At 43.0% G+C, this 23,097-nt stretch overlaps 2 protein-coding genes across 6 annotated transcripts; one reads left to right on the top strand and one right to left on the bottom strand.

The window, feature by feature from the left end:
- LOC110434906 (beta-sesquiphellandrene synthase-like) lies at positions 325-13,491 on the top strand. Of its 3 annotated transcripts, XM_021459845.1 has the most exons (9): positions 590-725; positions 2,565-2,634; positions 2,844-3,105; positions 3,204-3,511; positions 11,132-11,250; positions 11,382-11,600; positions 11,832-11,967; positions 12,679-12,930; positions 13,138-13,491. In XM_021459845.1, exons 3-9 carry the CDS (start codon positions 2,853-2,855, stop codon positions 13,432-13,434), a joined length of 1,584 nt encoding a protein of 527 aa, XP_021315520.1. In that variant the 5' UTR covers positions 590-725; positions 2,565-2,634; positions 2,844-2,852; the 3' UTR covers positions 13,435-13,491. The 3 variants fall into 3 exon arrangements, with proteins under 3 accessions (XP_021315518.1, XP_021315519.1, XP_021315520.1); XM_021459843.1 differs by lacking the exon at positions 2,565-2,634 and having other exon boundaries at positions 325-725; XM_021459844.1 differs by lacking the exon at positions 2,565-2,634 and having other exon boundaries at positions 326-725; positions 3,276-3,511.
- Positions 16,925-23,097, bottom strand: LOC8059575. 3 transcript variants are annotated; one of them, XM_021459848.1, is made up of 4 exons: positions 23,010-23,097; positions 19,854-20,283; positions 19,624-19,752; positions 16,925-18,535 (listed from the first exon to the last, which is right to left on the bottom strand). In XM_021459848.1, the coding sequence occupies exons 2-4, from the start codon at positions 20,274-20,276 to the stop codon at positions 17,219-17,221; spliced, it is 1,869 nt and encodes a 622-aa protein (XP_021315523.1). In that variant the 5' UTR covers positions 20,277-20,283; positions 23,010-23,097; the 3' UTR covers positions 16,925-17,218. The 3 variants fall into 3 exon arrangements, with proteins under 3 accessions (XP_021315523.1, XP_021315521.1, XP_021315522.1); XM_021459846.1 differs by lacking the exon at positions 23,010-23,097 and adding an exon at positions 21,391-22,558; XM_021459847.1 differs by lacking the exon at positions 23,010-23,097 and adding an exon at positions 20,422-20,907.

Below are 23,097 nucleotides of genomic sequence, written 5' to 3'. Positions count from 1 at the left end.
CAGTATTATTATGTGGTAGGGGTGGGTCGGCCGTATAGCTAATTAGACTCAAGAGATTTGTTTCACAAATTACAGATAAACTGTACAATTAGTTATTTTTTAATCTATATTTAATGTTTTATGCATGTACTTCAAGATTTAATATGACAGCTGGAAAATTTTGTAAAATTTTTAGGAAACTAAACGAGGCCAAAGTTCCAACCATGTGCCGATGAAACTAGAGTAAACGGTGTGGTAGATGAGGAAAAAATGCCAAAAATCAGTATTATTAAGTGGTAGGGGTGGGCCGTCCGTCCGTGTGGCCTATTTATATAAACGTTGCAAGCAAGTGTGCCACAAAGTTGTATCGTGTGCAGCCACAAAACTATACATGTTCGGAGATGCAGACAACCAGGTGTGTCGGTCTCGCCTTCCTCCCCGCCAAGGGGAGCCACCACCACAAAGCAGCAGGTGCCTCCGCCGCTGCGCCGCCGGTACTGATCGGCGGCAGCGTCAAACTGGTCCTGCTGTCTCGGCAGCTCGTGTGTTTTTCCTGGAGCCGGCACCGTGTTCGGACTTGGGCCAGCGCTGCCGCCGCCAGTAGTGCTACTACCCCACGTCAAGAGCTTCTGGAGGAGGAAGAGGGAAATCAAATTATTAGCAGAAATGTCTCAAATTTTGAACCATCCGTATGGGGAGATTTCTTCCTCACCTACTCCAGTCCTTTGGCTTCCTCCACCCAACAGGTATGTTTTTTTTCTCTTTTTGGAAGCAACAGGAGTATGTTTTTAGCTAACTGCTTAGAACATCAGCAATGTATTATGTCCTAGCTATCTCATTAGCTGAAGAACGTTTTTTTAAGTGTCACATTTAGTTTATCATAAGTCAAACGTGTGTATCTTTGACCATTGGTCCTAAAATTTTTATATAGCTTCATGTCATAAGACTTATATTTTTAGATTTATTATGAGAAATACTATCATAATATATAATTCATATATTGTCGAACTATAAGAATTTTTAAAATGGTTAGTCAAAGATTGTAATGTTTGACTTAGGATAAACCAAATGTGACACTTAAAAAAACGGAGAGAGTAGCAGCTAATTGATGGTAAAGTAAACCAAAATATGTGTGCCCACCTATTGACAAAGTATATATAGCAACAACTTATTAACCGTGCAATAGTAAAAATAAGGTATTTTTATAAAATAGCACTCTCACAACCTATTAGCTAATGAGATCCAAACACCTTACAGCTAATAATTTGCCCACTAATTTTAGCTCTGAGCTACGAGCCAACTAACAATTAGTTGCTAGCGGATCCACTCCTACACCCATCAGCACAGACAAACAAATACATGAAAATCTTTATAGCTACTTGATGTGCATCATTAAAGATGGTGTCCCTACAGTTTCATTGAAGCAGAAACCTCGTTGCCGCCTGTCCTGGACGCCTTCATTGCTGATTTTCACCATCTTTAGTGAAAGTGGGCAACCATAAGCAGGATTATCCCCGCCGATCTAGTTTATGATCCGGCAGTGATGAGCTATTCATCAGCACAACGCAGGGGCGGGCCTAGGACTAGGGCCAGTAGGGCCATGGCCCTAATCGCGGTTCTGAAATTTTAGGAGCAACTCTTGAATTTTGGCCTAAAAAAGAAGCCCACAAAAAGAAGAGTAGGACAGACTATAGGAGGGAGTGAAAAGTCGATCGGTCACCTACGGCAATGCCGTCACGCGCGTTGCGCGACTCCGCTGCCTGTCGCCCACTCACCCGCGGCGCCTCCTACTCGTGGCGCTGCCTGCTTGATGGCACAGCGACCGACCGAGGCTCGACCCTCATGTCCGCACCCCTAGCTCCTCGCCCTTCGCAACCTCACCCCTAGGCTTCGGCTGCTAGAGTCCGGAGACTAAAGCGGCAGAGCCCTCTGGCCCTGTCCGGCCGTCCCTGTGTGAGGATTGAAGGGGTGTAGGACTAAAGGAGTGAAGGCAGTTCATTTGTGATTTCTGAAAGTGAAGGTATTCCATCAATTTTTTAGTAGTTCAATTCTTTTGTTCTCTTGATTTCAAGTTTTCAACTATTAATTTGAACTTTTGGTTCCAACTAGATGAAGAGGACAAGGACTATTGCATCATATTTCTCTCTAGTTGCCTAACAAGGATATGTCATAGCTATTTTATCGTACTATTATTCTATTAATTATATAGTTCAAAAAAATTTCTAAATTTGCAAAATTTGCTTGAGAATATTTTTTGTGACATATGTGCATACATACTTTAAGCTGTAGCTTTTGGATTTTAGCTGCTAGGATTTGACCCTAGTCTTCGTCAAATCCTGGGTTCGCCACTGGCACAACCTATGATCCGTGGTGTTGAGCTCTTCATCACGACCGTGTATGATTCCGTGCAAATAACTTCTTGTATTTGAAGTTATTAATAGCTCTCCACTATGAGAACCATCCGTTGGGTGCTTGAGCTTTTCATCATTCAAGCATTTTTCAACATGCCACCAACATCTTGGCTATCTTTTTATTTGCTAATAACTGCTTCAAGTGAGGAATTATAACGACACGACCTTTTGCAGGTAGAAAATAAGCGCTTCTGAAATGACTGGGTAGATCATTGAGCTTAGCTTGGGCCTCTCTACCAATAAGGTCATATGTACCCAGCTACTAACTTATTTTCACAAAGTGCTTTTCGAAAGAAACAGGGGGCTATGCTTATAACATTTGCAATATGTCATATGCATAATAATATTGTACAACAAGGAATATTGCATCGATCATACATAGGAACAGTTAGCTACTCAAAACCACCATTTTTTTCTAGTTCACATATGCTGATTCAATATTTATATTTTCAGCTGACAAGGATGATAGAACGAGCGAATCATCTAACGAGAAATGTGTCTAAGATAATATCAGCTTCAAGTAATTGTAGCTTGTATGAAAGGATGCAACTCATTAATGTTTTGGAACGTCTCTGCTTGGATCATCTTTTCAAAGAGGAGCTTAATGTCATATTGTCTGAGATTTACAAAACTAATGATATTAGTGGGAGTGATCTTCAAACGACAGCTTTGTGGTTCTATCTACTTCGTAAACATGGATATCAAGTTTCTCCAGGTAATGGGTATAGCCTATATGGATTTTATTCCTAGTTAAGTGTGTAGTACCCCTTATAATCAACTATTCTAAACATTGACCACTAGTTTTCATTGTAGCAATACAACCTTCAAAATTGGTAACAAGTCAAAAATTAAGATATAATGTTATCACTCTCCTTCATGCTTCAGATGTCTTTGCAAAGTTCAAAGATGAACAAGGGAATTTTGCAGCAAACAATCCATTGGATGTACTGAGCCTTTACAATGCTGCATATCTAAGGACTAATGGAGAGATAATTCTTGATGAGGCTGTTTCATTCACCAAAAGGAGTTTAGAATCATTATTAACCAACCTGCAAGGGCCATTGGCCCATGAAGTGAAGTGTGCACTTGAGATACCTTTGCCTAGAAGGGTAAGAATCTATGAAGCTGTTGGGTATTTTAAACGCAAACAGAAAAATCCGTAAGCGCACGGATACCGATGTAGCCTTCACCCGGGAGTATTCCAGAGTATCGATTTTCCACAGAGAACGTGAGTGTACTAATTAAGATCCAAGATCGCCCAAGGATAACTATATGATTATTTTTTGTGGGAAGAGAGGAAGTTTCCTGAGAGTTCTCTAGTTGATCTAAGAATCAAGAATTACTTCAAGATTATCTATATCGGGACATCAGAGCACTAACCACAGAAAGAGATGAGAAGGGGGCTAGGAAGGTCTGACTACGGTCCTACAAACACCGATCCGAACGTGGTGGAATACGTCGACCGTTAGGGCTGTCACTACCCTAAGGCTACCACAACAATCCGCAGGATTGGGTGCAATTCCAGGTAATTGCAAGACTAAACACCACGTCTAATCTATTAATTACTACTCTAATGTTTCAAAGATTAGAGCACTTGATGCAAGCGGGAATCCAATAAATAACTTGAATCTAAATAAAAGTAATTAGAGAACTCAGGAATTATGAATTGAAGAACCTGGAGAACGATGAAGAACGAACCAGATGCTGCAAAAGTATAATGTTGAGGAAGATCCGACAGATCCGGCTCCTCCTCCGCTCTCCTCTTCTCTCTCCCTATTTTCTATATTACAACTAGAACTAACTAGAACTAGAACTAGAGGAACTAGAACTAGAACTAGATGAACTAGAACTAGAACTAGAAGAACTAGAGGTAGAACTAGAAGAACTAGAGGGATCCTCTCTACTTGGATGAAGAATTGAAACCCTAGCTTTGATTCTGTAGAAGAGGTATGATCTCCAGGGGCCAGGGGGGTCTGGTTTTATAGTCCCTTCAAGTGAATCTGGGCCGTCGGATCAAACCGACATTGATCGCACGGTTTTCCTTGATCCTTTAGGTCGGTGGAGCTTGGTCCGCAAAGTTGGACGTGTTTGACCACAACTCCTGGGCGGGCGCCCAAGGGGGGTGGGCGGGCGCCCTGTCCCTGAGTCCTCTCGGCCTCCGCTTCCTTCCCGTGGCTTCTGGAGTCTTCTAAATGGTAGAAAATTGCGCAGCACGTTAATATCTCTATGTAAACCCGACGTGTGGGCCTTTCTTCCATATTTCCTGATAACCCCCTGCAGAAATAGACAAACACCAAAACTTGTGTAATTCTGTCAGATAAAACCCTAAGTCTAGGTGTTGGTTGCATTTGGATCCTTTTCCATGATTAATTGATGGTTAAATATGAGCATTAAGGACCGTCAACAAGCTCCCCCAAGCTTAACCTTTGCTCGTCCCTGAGCAAAGATGAACTCAAGAGTTTCTGCAGTGGTTTCATAACTTAAAGATACACATGCGTTTAAACAAGATCTCATCTCTGGTTAGAGTAAACTGTTAAGACTTAAAACTTACTCATTTACCTTTCACCATGGGACTTGTAACCATCACTTGTGTCTTGAGCAGTTAAAAGATAGAACGGTCTAGTCAAGCACCATGTCTCTTGTTCTTCGATTAACTATAGCTCTGGAGTTTTTGTAGATTTTCAAATAAAACTCAGAGATTCCTTGTATGACTCTCTCTAATCTCTCATTTGTGGTATTTCTGGATCCTTACCAAAGCATTAATGGTGTATGCCTTCTCTCAAAGTATGTGGTATTTTTGGCATGCGGCATAGTGACATTGCCTTCTCTCTCACCCTACTCTAATAAGGCTTTGATATCTAGAGCTCATAGGTGGGAGACAGCTAATACATACTTACAAGACATTTATTGCATAGTCAAACCATGGATCCAGAAGAACAAGTCAATAAGTCAAATCAAGATGTGCATGTGTGGCGAATGAATGGTGTATGGTGATGATGGTGATAACAATGGCGAAAGTCTAATTCTACTTTTGCTCTTTTGAGGGGATACATACCTTTCTTGCTCTTTTGAAACTTTTTGAGGAGAATGAGATGCTCTATATGTTCTTTTTCTTTTCTCTCAGGTGGGTATCTTGTACCCCTAATTCTACTGTCGGACACTTGTCCATTTTTACCTCTCGTCTCACTTTTTCTTTTCTTTCGAGGTTCCGGGCACTTGCCCCTTTTTATTTCCTCGTATTCTTTTTTTTTCTTTCTTCTTTTTTTCTTTTTTTTTCTTTTTTTTAGAGCACTCATCTCATGAGATAATATAGCAAGTGGTAGTAACAAGATAACTTGAGCATTTATTTCACAGGGAAAAACAGAAATAGTTTTGGCTATTCTCTCCCGGATTAGGAGTAGAATATTTTTGGGTGGTTCTGGAGATGGAAATAGGTGGATATATGTGGATGCGTACTTCCGGAGTAGAAGCAGCATGTGTGAGTGAACGTGCAAGTGAATCTTGATTTAACCACATGACAAGCTCCTAAGGGTCTACACAGCTTGACCACACTCAATGCTCATAAGTAGTAAAAAGTAAATGTGTGGCTCATAGTCTAGCAAGCATGTATATCTGGCTGTGGTAGGAATTTAAACTCTCATCATACAGGAACTCATCATGCAACATTTTAAAGATTTTCAAAGATAAAGTTCTCCAGAATTCTAGCATCTCTAGGAACAGATAAACAGCAGCTCAACCTTCCCATATCATATCCGTTAACAACTTAGACTTTAGATCAAGTACTCTCCCCACAAGTTCAGGTTTAGAGCAAATCTTAATTCATAACAGTCATGCCTAAACTTGAGAGAGATTTCAATTTTGAGAACTAGTCATGGCAGAGCAACTATTCATCATTTCCATATGAGAGCTTATCATGATGGTTCATAGCAGACTTTATTTATTTATTTATTTAGCAAACTAAGCACAGATATATATAAGCACAAAATCTTTATTTGGGTTTCTATGATTATGCATCTTTTTATTATTAGAGTAAAGTATAAACGTGAGTAGAAACACTTAGCTGGATAAATGGGGGTGCTCTCCCCCAAGCTGGATTTTGACGAAGTTTCTTCTGATGTAGCTAGCAGTGGCGGAGGTGTATTTGAATGTCAGCAGCACCCTGACAGTGATTAGGATGTCCTCCGTCTGCTAGTCTTCTTTAATCCTTGAATTCTGTGAAGCTCAAATAGACAACAAAGCTTTGTGGAACTGGTTAAGTGTTAGCATAAATATCTAGCCTTTATCATGTTGAGCCTCCTCAATAAATGTTACTCTCTTTAGTAGGATCATAAATTTATTTTTATATTTTTATTTTTTTATATTACAGGAATATATTTATTTTATTTTTATGCCACCACAGTGAATGTACTTATGGGTTTTATGCCATGAGCATACTCACATGGGGCTTCCTATTTTTAATATTTTTATTTTCTTTTCAAGATGATATGAACCTGATTAACTAAGCAAACTATTTAAAATTATTGAAAGGAAAAAGATAACTACCAAGTTTACCTCTTGGCAAGGCATTCGGTGTTTTTAAGTCCTCCGAATGGGACTCTCCGTTACCTGAGTCATTCTGGGATTCGCTGCATGGCGTAGTCGGTGGTTCCGACGGTGCTTCCTCTTCGTGTATAACTATCTTCTCTTTCCACACCTGACTCGGTGCTACGGTCTCCTCAGGACAGTTCTGTTCAAGTTGTATGTCTTCAGACCTTACAACTTCTCCTTCATAGTCTACCCATCCGTCCTTGATGATTTGCCTCCTCTGGTTGCGGTTGCGTCGTCGTCTTCTTGTCCTGACCTACTTAGAGTATTCAACTATATAGTTAGGGTGAGTAAAATAGTGGCGTACCTTCTCAGAGGTGAAGTGCATGTGGACTTCTCGGGTTCCATTGTAGATGATTGCTTTAACGGTGCTGAGGAACGGTCTCCTAAGGATGATGGAGGATCATACTTGTCTTCTCCCATGTCAACAACCTTAAAATCATCTGGAGCTGAATGTATGTTGGTTGTAGGGACATGGTTCCATGCAGGAGCTGATAAGTGACTGCGGCCATTATGTTGACGTTAGATCCGGTGTCGTAGAGTGTCTTGTGAAAAGAATACCGTTGATTGTGCACTCGATGCTTGGAACACCAGGGTCATCCTTCTTGATCAAGAAAGGTGACTTGAGTTGACGATCTTGAACTCCTTGAGCTGCAGTGACCATCTTAGCTGACTCGGTACACATTTGCTTGTTCTTGTTCCTCCTGTTGGTCCTCTTCCTTGGTTCATGTCGGGATTGCTCTGGGATTTGTGTAGTCTTGTTTCTTGAAGGAAAACGTCTCCTTCCTTCCCTTGATGTAAAAACTGATCTTGGCAGCACTAGCGTAGATGACAGCTCCCGAAGTGTTTAGGAATGGCCTCCAAGGTACCAACTCGGACGTAGAGGTTCTTCAATATTCCCTTGGGCATAATGTTGACGCTGGAGCCAAAGTTGTAGAGTGCTTCTGGGAAGTCCACCATGCCGATGGAGATCGGGATGACGGTGCGTCCTGGATCGCCTCTCTTAACCAGCAGAAGGTCAGTAATTACTTCCACAATGGGGTTACTCTCGTAGTTACGTCCTCAAGCATCCTAGGGTAGTGATTGCCTGAGTGTCTAGTATCTCCAGTGTGTTTGTGCTCGTAGATCTAGGTTCTTCACTTAGTGGAGTCTGGGAGTTGTAAAACTCCTTCATATTTTGCTCGAAGTGTACCTGCTCATAGAAACAAGGCAGAGATCAAGTGCATAGGCCCTGTTGGTGGAACACACCAACAGAACCAAAAGTGTATTTGTTCTCTCTATCTTTAAGCATAGTGAGCAAGACAAAGTTGATGGATAATAAGATCATGAGTGTAACATTTAAAACATTTGTCAGATCAGATTGCTCAACCTAATGGAAAGATAATCTATCTATACTTATGTTGTTTTTTTATATATATATATATATATATATATATATATATCTTCCAAAGATTGAGTGTGCAACATTTTAGCTAATATGATTAGGAGTGTGGAATCACAAAGGTGGAAGGACTAAACATGTTGAATCGATTGGGTTGGTTAATCTATAGTTGTAGATCATACATGTTTGTCTCTTTTATTAATGTGAACGCCAGAACCAAGGAGAAGCTTATAGCAGTGATAGTCAAGTATTTTAAGATGTTACCTTACTTGAAGAGTGATGGTACAGTATCACCTTGTGCAAGCTTTCCTCTCTTAGCGGTTATGCATCGTGTTTTTGGCACCCTCCATAGATCATCTCTTGTGAGCTATTCCTTCCTTGTGTAAATTGTTAAACTTCGTGTGTCTCTCTCTTTATCTCCAATGTGAGTTTATCTCAGGACTTCCCAGGTCAATATTGAAAGTTTTCCTGCAGGGGTTAGTCCAACAAAATATCCAATATCTACTATAGCATACTATCGGCTCAAAGATCAACCTAGACACCATGTCTAATTTGATTTAGGAGGGCATTTTAACCTAAGCATCATGCTTAATTTAAACTCCCTTGGAAGTAAGATCATCAGCCCTAAACTAAGCACCATGCTTAATTAAGAGATAAATGAAACTACTCCAAACCTAGACATATACTAAAGCAAATAAAGGTAGCATGAGAGCATTTATAGAGTTCTACTCAAGTGGAGATGAAGTAGTGTGATTAGTATTTAACAAATTGAGCATGTCTCAAAGGTAGGGACAACCAACATAGCAACATGGCAAAGGATGTTTTTAATGTAAAGTACTCCCCCAAGCTTGAATTTTGCAAAATTCAAGTTTGGATGAATTTAATTCAATGTTGTATGATGATTGGTTGGACATACCTTATGCTTGTCATTCATCCGATCTTCTTGCTCCAATCCTGGGAAGGTTAGTGACAAGAATACCCGAAGGAACTTTTTACAACTATACTTATATGCTCAATACACAAGGCAATGTTGCAAATAATTAAAACCTCATGTTACAATCTGATCAGTGCTTGTTTTAGGACACTAAGCTTGTCCTTGGGAAACCATCAATTTATGTCAGTGAAGTGGTTTCCCCTCCAACGCTGACCTATATCAAGATCAACTCAACGAGATCTGCAATATTTAATATAGACATATGCATCGACAACCGCCCTTTTAAAGTTTTTATAAATAGAAAGGAAGAGGGGGTTGGAGATCTCGAATGTGGTGATGTTGGAGAGACCAATGGATTGTGAAGATGTTGCATATGAGCATGGAGTAAATGAAGTGACTATGAAATAAATTCCATGCTCATTAATGCTTAGAGTGAAATCCATGTGGTATGGTGAAAATGATAAGGTGAGTGTGGTAAATAAGGAAAAGAAAAAGGATACACGGACAACTTGGTTCGAAACTAGCACAGCTACCGTTCCCCGGCAACGGCGCCAGAAAGCTTGTTGGGTATTTTAAACGCAAACAGAAAAATCCGCAAGCGCACGGATACCGATGTAGCCTTCACCCGGGAGTATTCCAGAGTATCGATTTTCCACAGAGAACGTGAGTGTACTAATTAAGATCCAAGATCGCCCAAGGATAACTATATGATTATTTTTGGTGGGAAGAGAGGAAGTTTCCTGAGAGTTCTCTAGTTGATCTAAGAATCAAGAATTACTTCAAGATTATCTATATCGGGACATCAGAGCACTAACCACAGAAAGAGATGAGAAGGGGGCTAGGAAGGTCTGACTACGGTCCTACAAACACCGATCCGAACGTGGTGGAATACGTCGACCGTTAGGGCTGTCACTACCCTAAGGCTACCACAACAATCCGCAGGATTGGGTGCAATTCCAGGTAATTGCAAGACTAAACACCACGTCTAATCTATTAATTACTACTCTAATGTTTCAAAGATTAGAGCACTTGATGCAAGCGGGAATCCAATAAATAACTTGAATGTAAATAAAAGTAATTAGAGAACTCAGGAATTATGAATTGAAGAACCTGGAGAACGATGAAGAACGAACCAGATGCTGCAAAAGTATAATGTTGAGGAAGATCCGACAGATCCGGCTCCTCCTCCGCTCTCCTCTTCTCTCTCCCTATTTTCTAGATTACAACTAGAACTAACTAGAACTAGAACTAGAGGAACTAGAACTAGAACTAGATGAACTAGAACTAGAACTAGAAGAACTAGAGGTAGAACTAGAAGAACTAGAGGGATCCTCTCTACTTGGATGAAGAATTGAAACCCTAGCTTTGATTCTGTAGAAGAGGTATGATCTCCAGGGGCCAGGGGGGGTCTGGTTTTATAGTCCCTTCAAGTGAATCTGGGCCGTCGGATCAAACCGACATTGATCGCACGGTTTTCCTTGATCCTTTAGGTCGGTGGAGCTTGGTCCGCAAAGTTGGACGTGTTAGACCACAACTCCTGGGCGGGCGCCCAAGGGGGGTGGGCGGGCGCCCTGTCCCTGAGTCCTCTCGGCCTCCGCTTCCTTCCCGTGGCTTCTGGAGTCTTCTAGATGGTAGAAAATTGCGCAGCACGTTAATATCTCTATGTAAACCCGACGTGTGGGCCTTTCTTCCATATTTCCTGATAACCCCCTGCAGAAATAGACAAACACCAAAACTTGTGTAATTCTGTCAGATAAAACCCTAAGTCTAGGTGTTGGTTGCATTTGGATCCTTTTCCATGATTAATTGATGGTTAAATATGAGCATTAAGGACCGTCAACAGAAGCCAAGTACTACATAGCTGTCCATGGACAAGCCAATGAAGTGATAATGGAACTCGCGAAGTTGAACTCTAATATCATACAACTCCAATATCAGCAAGAGCTTAGAATCATTACAAGGTGAAGTTACTGATCTGACTAAAACTAATTTATATCTATCAATTATCCCCAACATAAAAAGGTAGAGCTTACTCTATGTTTCCAAATTTAATGAAGATTTATATTTAAGATAGTGGTTAACAAATATCCAGGTGGTGGAAGAACCTGGAGCTTGAATCAAGGTTATCATTTGCTCGTGATAGAGTTGTGGAATGCTATTTTTGGATAGTAGGGGTATATTATGAACCAAGTTACTCACGAGGACGAATAATATTGACAAAAGTGCTTGCCATAGTTTCCATTTTGGATGACACTTATGATGTCTATGGAACTTTACAAGAGTGTGAGTTATTTACAAGTTGTGTAGAAAGGTGTGTATACTTAATCTCATATCCTTTTCTGCCACATTGTTTTATCTTTTATGGTAACATTATTGGAACAATTTTATGTAATATGGATTTATTGTCCAGTGATCATTCATCGATGTTTGTTCATTGTGAATTTATTAATGAACTATGAGACAAATAAGTAATTTGCCAAACAATCACTTGTGGATCCAAATGGTAAATTCTATATCATTTATGCAAGTGACTTTTTTCCAGCTGGGACCCTATGGTTGCTAATGGTCTCCCAGAGAACATGAAGTTCATTTTTGGGAAAATTATGGATACCTATCAAAGCATTGAGGATGAGCTATCGCCCGAGGAGAAGTACCGCATGCCCTACCTAAAAAACTTTGTAAGTTAACCCTTTTGGTTCACCGATTTCATGCTCTTATTACTATCATACTCATGGAAAATTGTGTCAAGGATGTAGTAAATAATTTTGAAGGTGTTCTTCAACAAAGAACTATATCCACTTTTTATAAGCATAATAGAACCAACATGGTGTATTCGATTGTCTCAATGAGCCTGACAAATATGAAAATATGTATTGAACTCTAGTTTCTTTCGTATTATGGTAGCATTACAAGTTGGTTCAATTAAACATGTCATTCAATTGCTAAGTCAAATATAGTATTAAAATCCATTTGAATCTACAAACATCTATGTTCTAATGAATTTGTTGAATCATGTTGTTGATTTTGGTAATGTCATCATGAATTATCATTTTAGATTTTATAAAATTAGGAAAAGTTGCTTAATATCATCTCTACTTTAACTAATCTTAATACTAACAATGATAAGCTACCAAGTAGGATTTCTACATTGGGCATTCAAAGATCCTAAATCACATAAAAATTATAACAAAAAATATATAAGTTAATAATTGAAAGTTATATGCATATAGACTCAAATTTTAGGTCATCAAATGAACAACCCTTGAATCAAGGGAGGTCCACCATTGTAGCAAGACTAACAAAGGCTTGAGCTTTTTAAATAGACTAAGCTAGACTCACTTCTTTGCTCATTAACCACCCCTACTAAAAGCTAGGTACCACTAATGCAGATTATAGATCTAGTTAGAGCTTACAATAAGGAGGTCAAATGGCGTGAAGAAGGGTATGTGTCGGCAACAGTTGAGGAACACTTGCAGGTTTCAGCAAGAAGCGGTGCTTGTCACTTATTGTCATGTGCATCGTTTGTTGGAATGACAGATATAGCCACAAAAGAAGCTTTTGATTGGGTATCTAATGTACCTAAATTGGTGAAGACACTTTGCATTATTTTGAGACTTTCTGATGATTTGAAATCATATGAGGTAAATATCTTATACTATACCCGCTTGTAAAATAAAAGTTTCAGTTTTAGCTTATCACAAATTACGGTTTCGCTTATACTACTACTAGAAATATATAGGTTTACCAGACCATATCATAAAGTAATGTAATGTGATACCATGTATATGCATTGGTGTTACACATTTCCTAAAAGTATAACCAAAGAATTACATTTGATTTGTACGCAGCGAGAGAAAATGACTTGTCATGTTGCTTCGACAATCGAGAGCTGCATGAAAGAGCATAAAGTACCAATTCATGTGGCACGTGAGATTATACAAGACATGATAGAGGAAACATGGAAAGATTTTAACAAGGAATGGTTCAACACTAACAATCACGTGCCGAAGGAGTTACTTGAGAGAATATTCAACCTTACAAGAACAATGGAGTTTATGTACAAGCAAGATGACGCTTACACAAACAGCCATGTCATCAAGGATACCATAAGCAAATTGTTTGTAGAGCATGTTCTGATGATCTAGTCTTGATGTATATTTACAAATATAATATTAATTAAATAGGTTCATTGTTTATCTAAACTTCTATTTGCATGATGACACATATTAGCATGTGCAGGTTTCCTTTTTCGTGCATGAGCAAGGTACAAAACTACCCAAATTGAAGGGGGAGGGGTTAAGCTGGTTGATAGCATCCATATAAAACACCAAACAAGGTAGAGAAACAGTCACCACTACCACCCCATGCCATTGTGCCTCAGTTCCCATCCTCTCTCCCAATCGGTGACCTGTCAGTGGACATAGAAGCAGAACCTAGCCCCTTTGTAAATTTAGGTTTTATTGATTCTTGTTCATCTATAGTTTAGTTTCTAAACACATTATGAGGTGGTGGTAATATGGTGTATTGGAATAAGGTCTCTTTGGTCTTTTCCTACATCGATGATGTTTGATTCGATGTTGGCAAGGGGTCAATTAGTGTATGGTTTGTCAGATCTGCTAGTTCTCTTTAGATCATGGCAATTGGTGTGTTTGTCATGGGAAGCAAGGCTTTCAATGTGGTGATTCTGATCTATTATTTTGATCTATTCTATAGCAAGGTATGGCATCTTCAACGCTCTATTATAATGGTGAAGAGTTGTAAGCCTACATTCCTTGGGGTTTCCTCCAGCTAATGTTTTATGAGTACTAGATCTTGTTGTTCGTGATGTGTGGCTTTGTGGTCTTCAAAGCCTTGGATGGCCATGGTGTTTGTAGGTATTATTTGTCTTTGTTGTCTTTTGAATGTGATTTTCAAGCTCTGAGTGGATGATTGATGGAAGAAGATAACCAAATTAGTCTTTGATATACTCTTATTTTTAGACGTCATTTTGTGTCATGTTTTTCATATTTTGTAGGCACTTTTTTGAGTGTCTATCAAAAAGGGTTAAAACCAATAATCACGCTATGCCAAAATAGAATGATGGAGACATATTGATGTAGAATTGAGATGTATACCAATGAACCTAGCATGAATACCATTAGCACCCTTGGAAAGTAAACAACAAGAATCAAATTTGATGGAGTATATGTGTTAGTCTTGTTCTTACATTCCCTCTCCAAGTGCCCAACTTGCTTGCACTTAAGTTTGTTGCAATACTTGTCATTGCTCTTCACAAACTATTGTGAGACACATAGGCTTTCATGAATTTCACAGGGGCATAGCCTAAGCCTTCCTTGTTAGGGCAAAACCTTGGGCTCCCTAGACATTCCTACATGCATGCTTCACCCATATATGCCTTGTCAATGCATGGGTGAGCTCACCATCCTCCTTCTTGAGGGTCTCATTTTCCATAGTGAGGGATGAATCAGGGGTGGTGGATCACTCAAAGGGGTAGCTTTGCTAGTGTTATAAGAAAGGTTAGTAGCAACAACAATAGGAGCACAAATATTTTCAATAGTTAGATCACAAGTGATGCTGATGCTATCTTTTGCAATAGGCTCCTCCCTTTGAGCATGAAGAAAAAGAGTGATCTTCTTCTACTTCCACTAGCAAAGCCCTTCTTCATGTATTTGCCAAATATTCTCACAAAGAGGGCCATTTCTTCCTCCTCCATGCTTGAGCTTCTATAATCCTCATCATCACTTGATTCTTCCTTCCTTTTCTTGCCCTTGTTAGAGGAGGTATTGAATGCAATGCTCTTTTCTTCTTGTCATCCCTTTCCACTTCCCCAACCTCTTCTTGGTCAAATATACCTTGGGTTACCACCTCTCTAAGAACTTGAGTTATAGTAAGGTTCTTCAAACCTTCTCTCACAATGATGGTGACAAGGGTCTTGAATCTCGATGGAAAGCTTCTCGAGGACTTATGTGAGAAATCTTCATCATCGACCTTGACTTGGGTTACAACCACTCTAAGAACTTGAGTTGTAGTAAGGTTTCTTCAATCCTTCTCTCACAATGATGGTGATAAGGGTCTTGAATCTCAATGGAAAGCTTCTCAAGAACTTATGTGATAAATCTTCATCATCAACCTTGACTTGACATGTTACTAAATTAGATCTCCTAAAAGTCTAAGGTGATGTACTTTATTCCTCTACCCCTACGTTTGTATTTCACCTCTCTTACTATCCCATGCATTCATATTTGGTTTTCTAGCTTCTAATTTGGGCTTGGGGAATGGGTGAATGGAGATACTTGGCTTACTATTGGATTTTTGGAAATTTGGAAAAAGGAGGAAAACTATAGACTACAAGGTGATTCCAATGTTTCTTCTTTGTTGCTTTGAGCATAGAGATATATGTGTATCCATAGTTAGTTGATTTATGGATGATAGAAACTAAAAATGTTAGTTAACTCTACTTGAAAGGTTAATCCATTTTTAGTGTCAGGTGGGGCTAAAAATGTGACACCCGATCTAGTTTGGATTTGGCCCATAGTGGCCTATGTGTATATTTCTGTGAGATTGTGGGGCACATGTGTACTATGATCACTCTAGTGATCTAATCGCATAAGAAATAGACTTTAGATGAAGCACTACATACAACACATAGCATTGTTCAAGTGTTATAAGTTCCCAATAAAGATTAACTTATAATATCGGTAGCAAGATACTTGTAGATGTCACCTAGCTTTATACTAGATGACTAACTAGATAAATCCATAAAGCATTAACCTCATAGAGAGATTGGTTAGTAGGATGAATCCTTAAGCCTAGATAGATCTGATCAGCAATGCTTTATAACACCACTAATATTTGTTATCTACAACTTTGGTATGGTGTTGCCCCTAGTTTTAGCTCCCTTCATGAACCTCTGTTCTATTATCTTGTTGACAGTTCTCTACCCATGAAGATATATCTTCAATTTAGTGTCATAGAAGGTTAGTTCACCATATGATTTCCCGATGGCAACAACCTGAGACCATGGGGAAAAAATGTTGTCTCAACCTTTCTCACTACTTGCTTTACATTATTCTTGGATTGTACGTTTCTTGTGTGACAACCAGATTTTATGTTTGTGCGCTTAGTATAGATTTCATACTCGCTATCTAAGGACCTTATTTAAGTGTAATCCTAGCTAAGGAGATAATTAGTGTGTTGGCTCTAAGGACTCGATAGATTGCTTTCTAGAAGAACTTTTAGGAACCAAAGGTACTTAGAGGGTCTACCGTTTGCATAATGTAAGGTTCTCGGTTTATTTTATTTTTAGAGTACAATTCAGCCCCCCTCCTCCGAACCCACCACCCACCTCTTCGACCATTCAACCCTTGCAAGAGGTCACTTAATAGCATAGCGGGTAATTTAGATATAAATTTAGATTACATTTTATGATGGCATCACATGTAATCTAGATACAAATTTAGATGATACTGTGAATATTTTTCAAAAGCATAATAGATTGGTGGTTAGGATTTAAGTATGCTAAATCAATTGCTAGATTTTTTTTTATTTCTTATCAGAATTTCTAGAATTTATTTTTCGCGGGTATTGAAGTGCAGTCCTCCACTAACATTAAGGTTTTAAGTTTATAATTCTGTATACAGAAATAAGGCATTTATTGTGAGTTTTGAGTTTTGATTGTGATAGCAAACGCAAAATGCCAGTGCCAAAACATCAAAACTTTGAAACCACGATTCCTGTGGAAGTACAGTATCGATCCAAACCCCAGAGGAAAAGAACTCTAAAAACTGTGCTGTGCAGATGGACCACTAAAAGTCCAAAACGAAAACTATACACAAATTTTGAAGAAAAAGAGGGCTGGTGTCACTGTCAACGGCTGAACACCAAGCATTAATTTTTTTTTTTTTGTGACTCACCAAGCATTAATTGTGCTCACCAGAGGCCACCGTCCTCGAAATGAGAAGTGAAACCATGGCGCTGCCGATCGCTGTCAGCGTCGGTCTCACCTTTGGACAGGAAGAGAAACGCGTGGCCGGCCAGCATCTGCTCCCTCAGGTTCTTGATCGCCTCGTACCTCTCCGCGTCCTCGTCCATGTCCTTGGTGGTGGTCCCGTCGTCGCTGCATCCGTCCGCCGCCGCCCACTCCTGTTCCAGTTCCGGTGCGTCTCTCGTTGCTTCAGATCTCCGATCGAAGGCGCCGACGTCGGCGCCACATTCCGTTGCTCTGTCTGAAACTGAAAGCGCTGCGTTCTTGGCCGCCGTCGTCGTCTCCCTGGACCTGGAGGTGTTGGTGTAGCTCCAGCTGTTGCCGTCCATGTTGAGCTCGATGTCGCTGCCATCCGAGTCGCCATCAGCATCAGCATCAGCTTCGGCATTTTCTTCTTGTCCGCTCTTTTCTGTGACCACACGATCGATGCCGTCGACACCGAATTCAGAGGCAAGAACCAGTTGTTGCAGCTGCTGATCCTCCACCACATCCTTGGACACCAGTTCATGGTGGACAGGCGTTTCTTCTTGACGTTCGTTGGTGGTGCCCAAGAAGGTCTCGAGCTCTTGGCGCAGGCGGTCGACGACGGCGTTCTTCTCCTCGAAGTCGAGCCTGGCCTCTGCCAGCTTCATCCGGACCCGCTCCTCACGGAGCTCGTCGGCGACCTGCAGCATCTCCCTCTCCCTCTCCAGCTCCTCCAGAGCGGTGGCGGCCTCCCGCCTGAGTTCCTCCTCCTCTGCCTCCGTGCCGCCACCGCCAACGCCCCTGGCGAGCTCGTCGCACACCTTCTCCAGGCGCTCCCTGGACGCCCTCTCCAGCTCAAGCTCCCGCGTGGCCGCCCGCAGCGACGCCTCCGTGTCCGCCAGCGCCTCCGCTAGCTTCTTGCCCACCCTCTCCGCCCGCCGACGCGACCGCCGCTCGCCGTCGAGCTCCGAGGCGACAAGGCGCGCGGCCGCCGCGGCCTTCTCCCTGTGCCTGCACTTCCACGCGCGCACCTCCTCCGCGAGCTGCCTCCGTAGCCGGCGCTCGTAGTCGTCCTCGCCGCCGCCGCCGCGCCTGTGCTGCTTCACGAGCTGCCGCGCGGCGTCCAGCTCGGAGCGCAGCGCCGCGAGGAGGGACGCCGCCGTCGGGGTGAGGCCTCCCGTGGGGCCCAGGACGTTGGCCAGGACCCTGACCAGCTCGTTGGAAGCCGTGAGGCTGTTGTACAGCTCCTGCATCTGGATTGTCCTGTTTCCATCACCCTGGCGTGCTGGAGTGCAGCCCTGGAAATCAAAATGGGTGGAGCAAGATTGTTTCATACTCGAATTGTTCAGATCAGCAGATGAAAAAGCAACTGGAAGGTGTTTAGATTCAACAGAAAAAAGGTGATCAGCAACTACATACAGTGTGTATATATGTTTTCTTTGTTACTGTTGTTGTTAAGATCTCAGCATTTGCCAGTGTCCTAATTCCTAAGTTTACACCTACCATGGGCAGCAGACGAAAGTTGATGTAAACTTCCATCTCAAGGACTAGAGCAGGATGATTGAGACGGGCAAAATGAACAGCAGCATGATTAGGCGGCGCTGACAGACACACAGTCAGAGCTGAGACTGGCGTCGTGGCCCTCTTCTTCAACTAACCGTTGTACCAACTGAAAAACAGGTCCAACTAACCGTCGAATCTCGGCTCCAACTTTAGATCAGTCAATTATTCGCGTCGCCGCATAAACCAAGAGTTAAGAGGAGAATTAACAAGGGCACAGTAGCTAGTAGCTAATGCCACCTCTAACTAACAGCCTACTAGGTGCTAGGGATGAGGTGATGATGAGCAGGAGAATCGCATCAGCAGATGGATGAATAAACAAGCTCGGTTGGTGCAGAGTAGAGAGCCGGTGGAGCAAGTGGACAAAGATCGCATGTGGCTGTCAGAAGACAGATGATGCATCATTAGAAATGCAAGCCAAGGTTAGATATGATAATCGCAGTCGGTACAGCCTAACCACGAGGTTAGGCTCCAAAAAGGTTCAGAAGGGTGGCAAGTGATGACCACCAATGCCGGTTACTTCAGAAATTCGCATCAGAAATGCAGAAAGAGGTTAAGCTTCAGAAAATCAGTCTATGATAATTTTAGGTCGACAGCCAAATTCCGTACTTTAAATTGCATTGCATATATTTCAATGAAGATCAGTAATAAGATACAGTTCCCTCAAGAAAAGATATACAGAGACAGTAAAAGAAACAGAGTCTGGCCCATCACCTGATTCGGAAAAATGTGCAAGCAAACCTCACTTATAACTTTTAGGAAGGTGTAAATTAGTTCATACAGTAGTTTATACAAGGGTTCGACTAGTACGGAGATTGAAACTTACCCCCACAGTGCCGCCATTGCTCATGACATCTGAGAAGCAGTGGCCATGAGCATGAGCATGGCCATTGTGCCAGCTCCTCTCTCCATCATCCTTGAAAGCCTTGATCTTTCTTCTCGACAACTTGGACAGCTGCAGGAAAGCAAACAAAACAGATTCAGAGCAGGACGACCCAATGACAGTGACACAACAAAACACATGCAGCACGGCACGGCACGGCGAGCGGCGCTCACCACCTCGACCGACGCGCTGCCCCGGTGATCCGAGGAGCTCCGGCGCTTGGCGGCCGCGTCGTCCCACCCGACCTCCCCCTCCTCTTCGTCCTCCTCCTCGAATGCGCTCCCGCCCTTGCCGTGCTGCCAGAGCGCGGTGACGAGCTTCCTGGCCGACGCCGCGGACCGCGTCTCGACCTCGACGCCGGCGTGGCGGCGGCAACGCCGGTTCGTCCACGACGGCTCCGACATCATCCTCCTCTTGATCCTGCTACAGCTGCTGCTGCTGCTCGGGCAATGTGACGCGGCTCCAACGCTCCGGCCGATCAGGCGCACGCTCCGCTTCGCCCGCAGCTCCCACGACGGCGACACGGCGCAGCGCTTGCGGATCTTGGTGGCGGCGGTGGAAACTCCTCTGCGCAGCCTAGCGGCCTCCCTCAGCATCGCAGTCCTGGATTCAGGTACCAGCTGGTAAATAAAGACGGCATCTTGTTGCCATGAGAAACAAAGAACATCGCTCGTTACATTACATACTACAAATTCACAAGAAAGAAGGCGATCGAAATATCTATCACAGGTGAGAATCCACCTGAATGAATACTGCTCCGATCGGGATAGGAGGAGTAGGAATAATAGTAAGCAGCAACGGAAAGGAGCAGCAACAGCAAGGAATCATGTGCTCGGATTTGCCTCGGGATTTGGGCGTGCTTTTGCTCAACAGCGACAGCATCAGCGACGCCGCCCTGGCAGCTCCCGTACTCGCATCAGCTGATGATGAAAGCGCGCGGCGGTGGGGGGGTGTGGATCTCAAAGGAGAAGAGAGTCGAAAGGGCAGAGCTTCCAAGTAGACTTGGTGGAAGGAATAAGAAGCATGCCAAAGGATCTCACCGTCCCTCTCTCTCTCTCTCTCTACCACCTTGGAACAGGGTAAAGCTACTAGGATGGATTCCATTCCACATTCGAGAGTACCGCAAACCGAGGCCTTGTTTAGTTCACCGTGAAAGCCCAAAAAAATTTCAAGATTTTCCGTCACATCGAATCTTGTGACACACGCATGAAACATTAAATATAAACGAAAACAAAAACTAATTACACAGTTTAGCTGAAAATCACGAGACGAATTTTTTTGATCCTAGTTAGTCTATAATTAGATAATATTTGTCACAAACAAACGAAAATGATATAGTACCGAAAACTTTTCACTTTTGGGAACTAAACGAGGCCCGAGAAAAATTCAGAGATACGGTAGAAGTACAGCAAATACGATCAGGATTAAATACTTTGTGCAAACAAGGCGTACTCCTGCAAAAGATTACTACATGCAGTACAGGAGTAGTACCAACAAAGCAAAGATACGGTACTACGCCCAGATAAGATCGATCAATGTGGACCACAACAGGTTGAAATTGTCAAAAAAAAAGAAAAATTGAAAAAAAAACAGAGACATCCAAGAAAAAAAGACCATTCCTAGAAAGCCGCGTGGACGGACCTCTGTGGACAAAAAAATGGAATCTGAAAGAAATGCAACGCAGTAGGCCAGGATAGGACGGAATGGTACCCATGGAACCAAGAGCGAGGGGCTGGCGATAGCGTGATCGATCTCCTGGTTACAGTGGCACTGGCATCAGCTCAAGTCTTGTGCGGCAACGAACACTAGAAGAGCTTGCAACTGATGGCTTGGCAATTGGCATCTGCAGGTGTCTCTGTGTGTGAATGTGCACAGGAGCAATGGATGGACGGACGGAGGAGACAGGGTATGTGTATCATGGATGGATGGATGGATGGATGGGCATGGCCTTGGGTTGGCAGCATGCAGATTGGGAGCAGCAGGCATGAGCTGTCTGGCTGTTGCATATGATTGGGGATTCGATGCCCCCTGCTTCTTGGTTTCGGTTCACTGGTTCAGCCGTTCAGGGCAAAAACAAGATGAGGAGTACAGAGTACTCCATTATCATGGGGGCATGCGTTGCATTGCATGGGCCATTGCATGCTGACTGAGAGCTAGCTAGCTAGCTGCTTGGTTTTGGTTTTGGTTTTGGTTTTGGCCTTTGGGGAGATTAACTTGAGATTAGAGTGGCCAGGCAGGCTGACTGGTGCATTGAATTGAACTAAACTAGTCCAATCAAGTTTAGGTTAAGAATGGGCAGATGCTACAAGCAAGAAACAGAGCGCATGCAAGCTGTCCATTGGTATGTGATACATTGAATTAAGCAGAACTGATGATCGAGCCCTGTATGTATACTGTACTTATCATTAGGCGTGCGGCGTGCATATGTCCAAACTGTGCCAAGCCCAGGACTCGTTGGATTTAAACCATGATTTGATTGAAATTCTATTCGCCTGCCGTTTCCCTGACGATCGATTTGGGAATTGGCAGACGCAAGAGGATGTCAGCTTAATAAAGAATATGATTGATTACCGTGGATGGAATTGGAAGGGAAGCGGCGTGTTAGTGCTCCTAGGTGGCGTGCAGTGCCCCGACAGTAGGGTAGCAGCAGCGTTAATCCTCCGTCGTCGGCCATGGAATGGACCGGCCGACCGGCCTAGACGACTGCTGGAGGGCGGAACAGAAAACAATGTGCGCTAGCTGCAGTGCACATGGGGATGCGGCGGAGGAAGGGAAGAGGAGCTCTTGCTCTTGCTCTTGCTTTTAGAGTAGGGTAGGTGGAAGAGGAGAGGATCGGGGCATGTCCATGTGCATGTGCTCCATCCCGGATGTCATGTCCAAGAGCAGACGACATGCATCCACCGAGGCAGAGCACGAGTCGTCTTGACCGGATCTCACGCGGTCGGTCGTCGTGCCCGCCCGCCCGGCACGGCGACGTGAGGGTCACCCGCCCGCGGTGACCGCGCGCGCACGTCGCCGCCCGCCCGCGCCCGGGACCATTCGCCCGGGCTCCGCATGCATGCTACTGTTGGCATCGGCGATTATTTCTGCTATACTGTTGGGATCGTGGAAGCATGATGATAAATGCAGATCGGACGCAGAGGAACTTGGCGAAGACATGGTCCGAGACACCGAGCATGGCAAGGAAGCCCACGGGGTCGACGGCGTCGCCACGGCGACCGGGGGCACTGCTGCCTCGACCTGGGCGGGTGCTCACGAGGTGCGGGCAAGGAAGAACACAAGTCGCAACGGAATGCAGTCATCCACTGAGCAGGATTGCGGCCACGCACCTTGACGCCCCTCATGTGCCTAGAAGAACAAGAGCGGGGTGCCTCTGACTCTGAGCCACGCCAAGAAGAAGAATATCGGCGGGCAGGC

This window comes from Sorghum bicolor, chromosome 4 (assembly GCF_000003195.3).
Source record: "Sorghum bicolor cultivar BTx623 chromosome 4, Sorghum_bicolor_NCBIv3, whole genome shotgun sequence".
Classification (NCBI taxonomy): domain Eukaryota; kingdom Viridiplantae; phylum Streptophyta; class Magnoliopsida; order Poales; family Poaceae; genus Sorghum; species Sorghum bicolor.
Note: the sequence above shows the minus strand (reverse complement) of the source record. Positions and strands in the feature narration are given on the sequence as shown.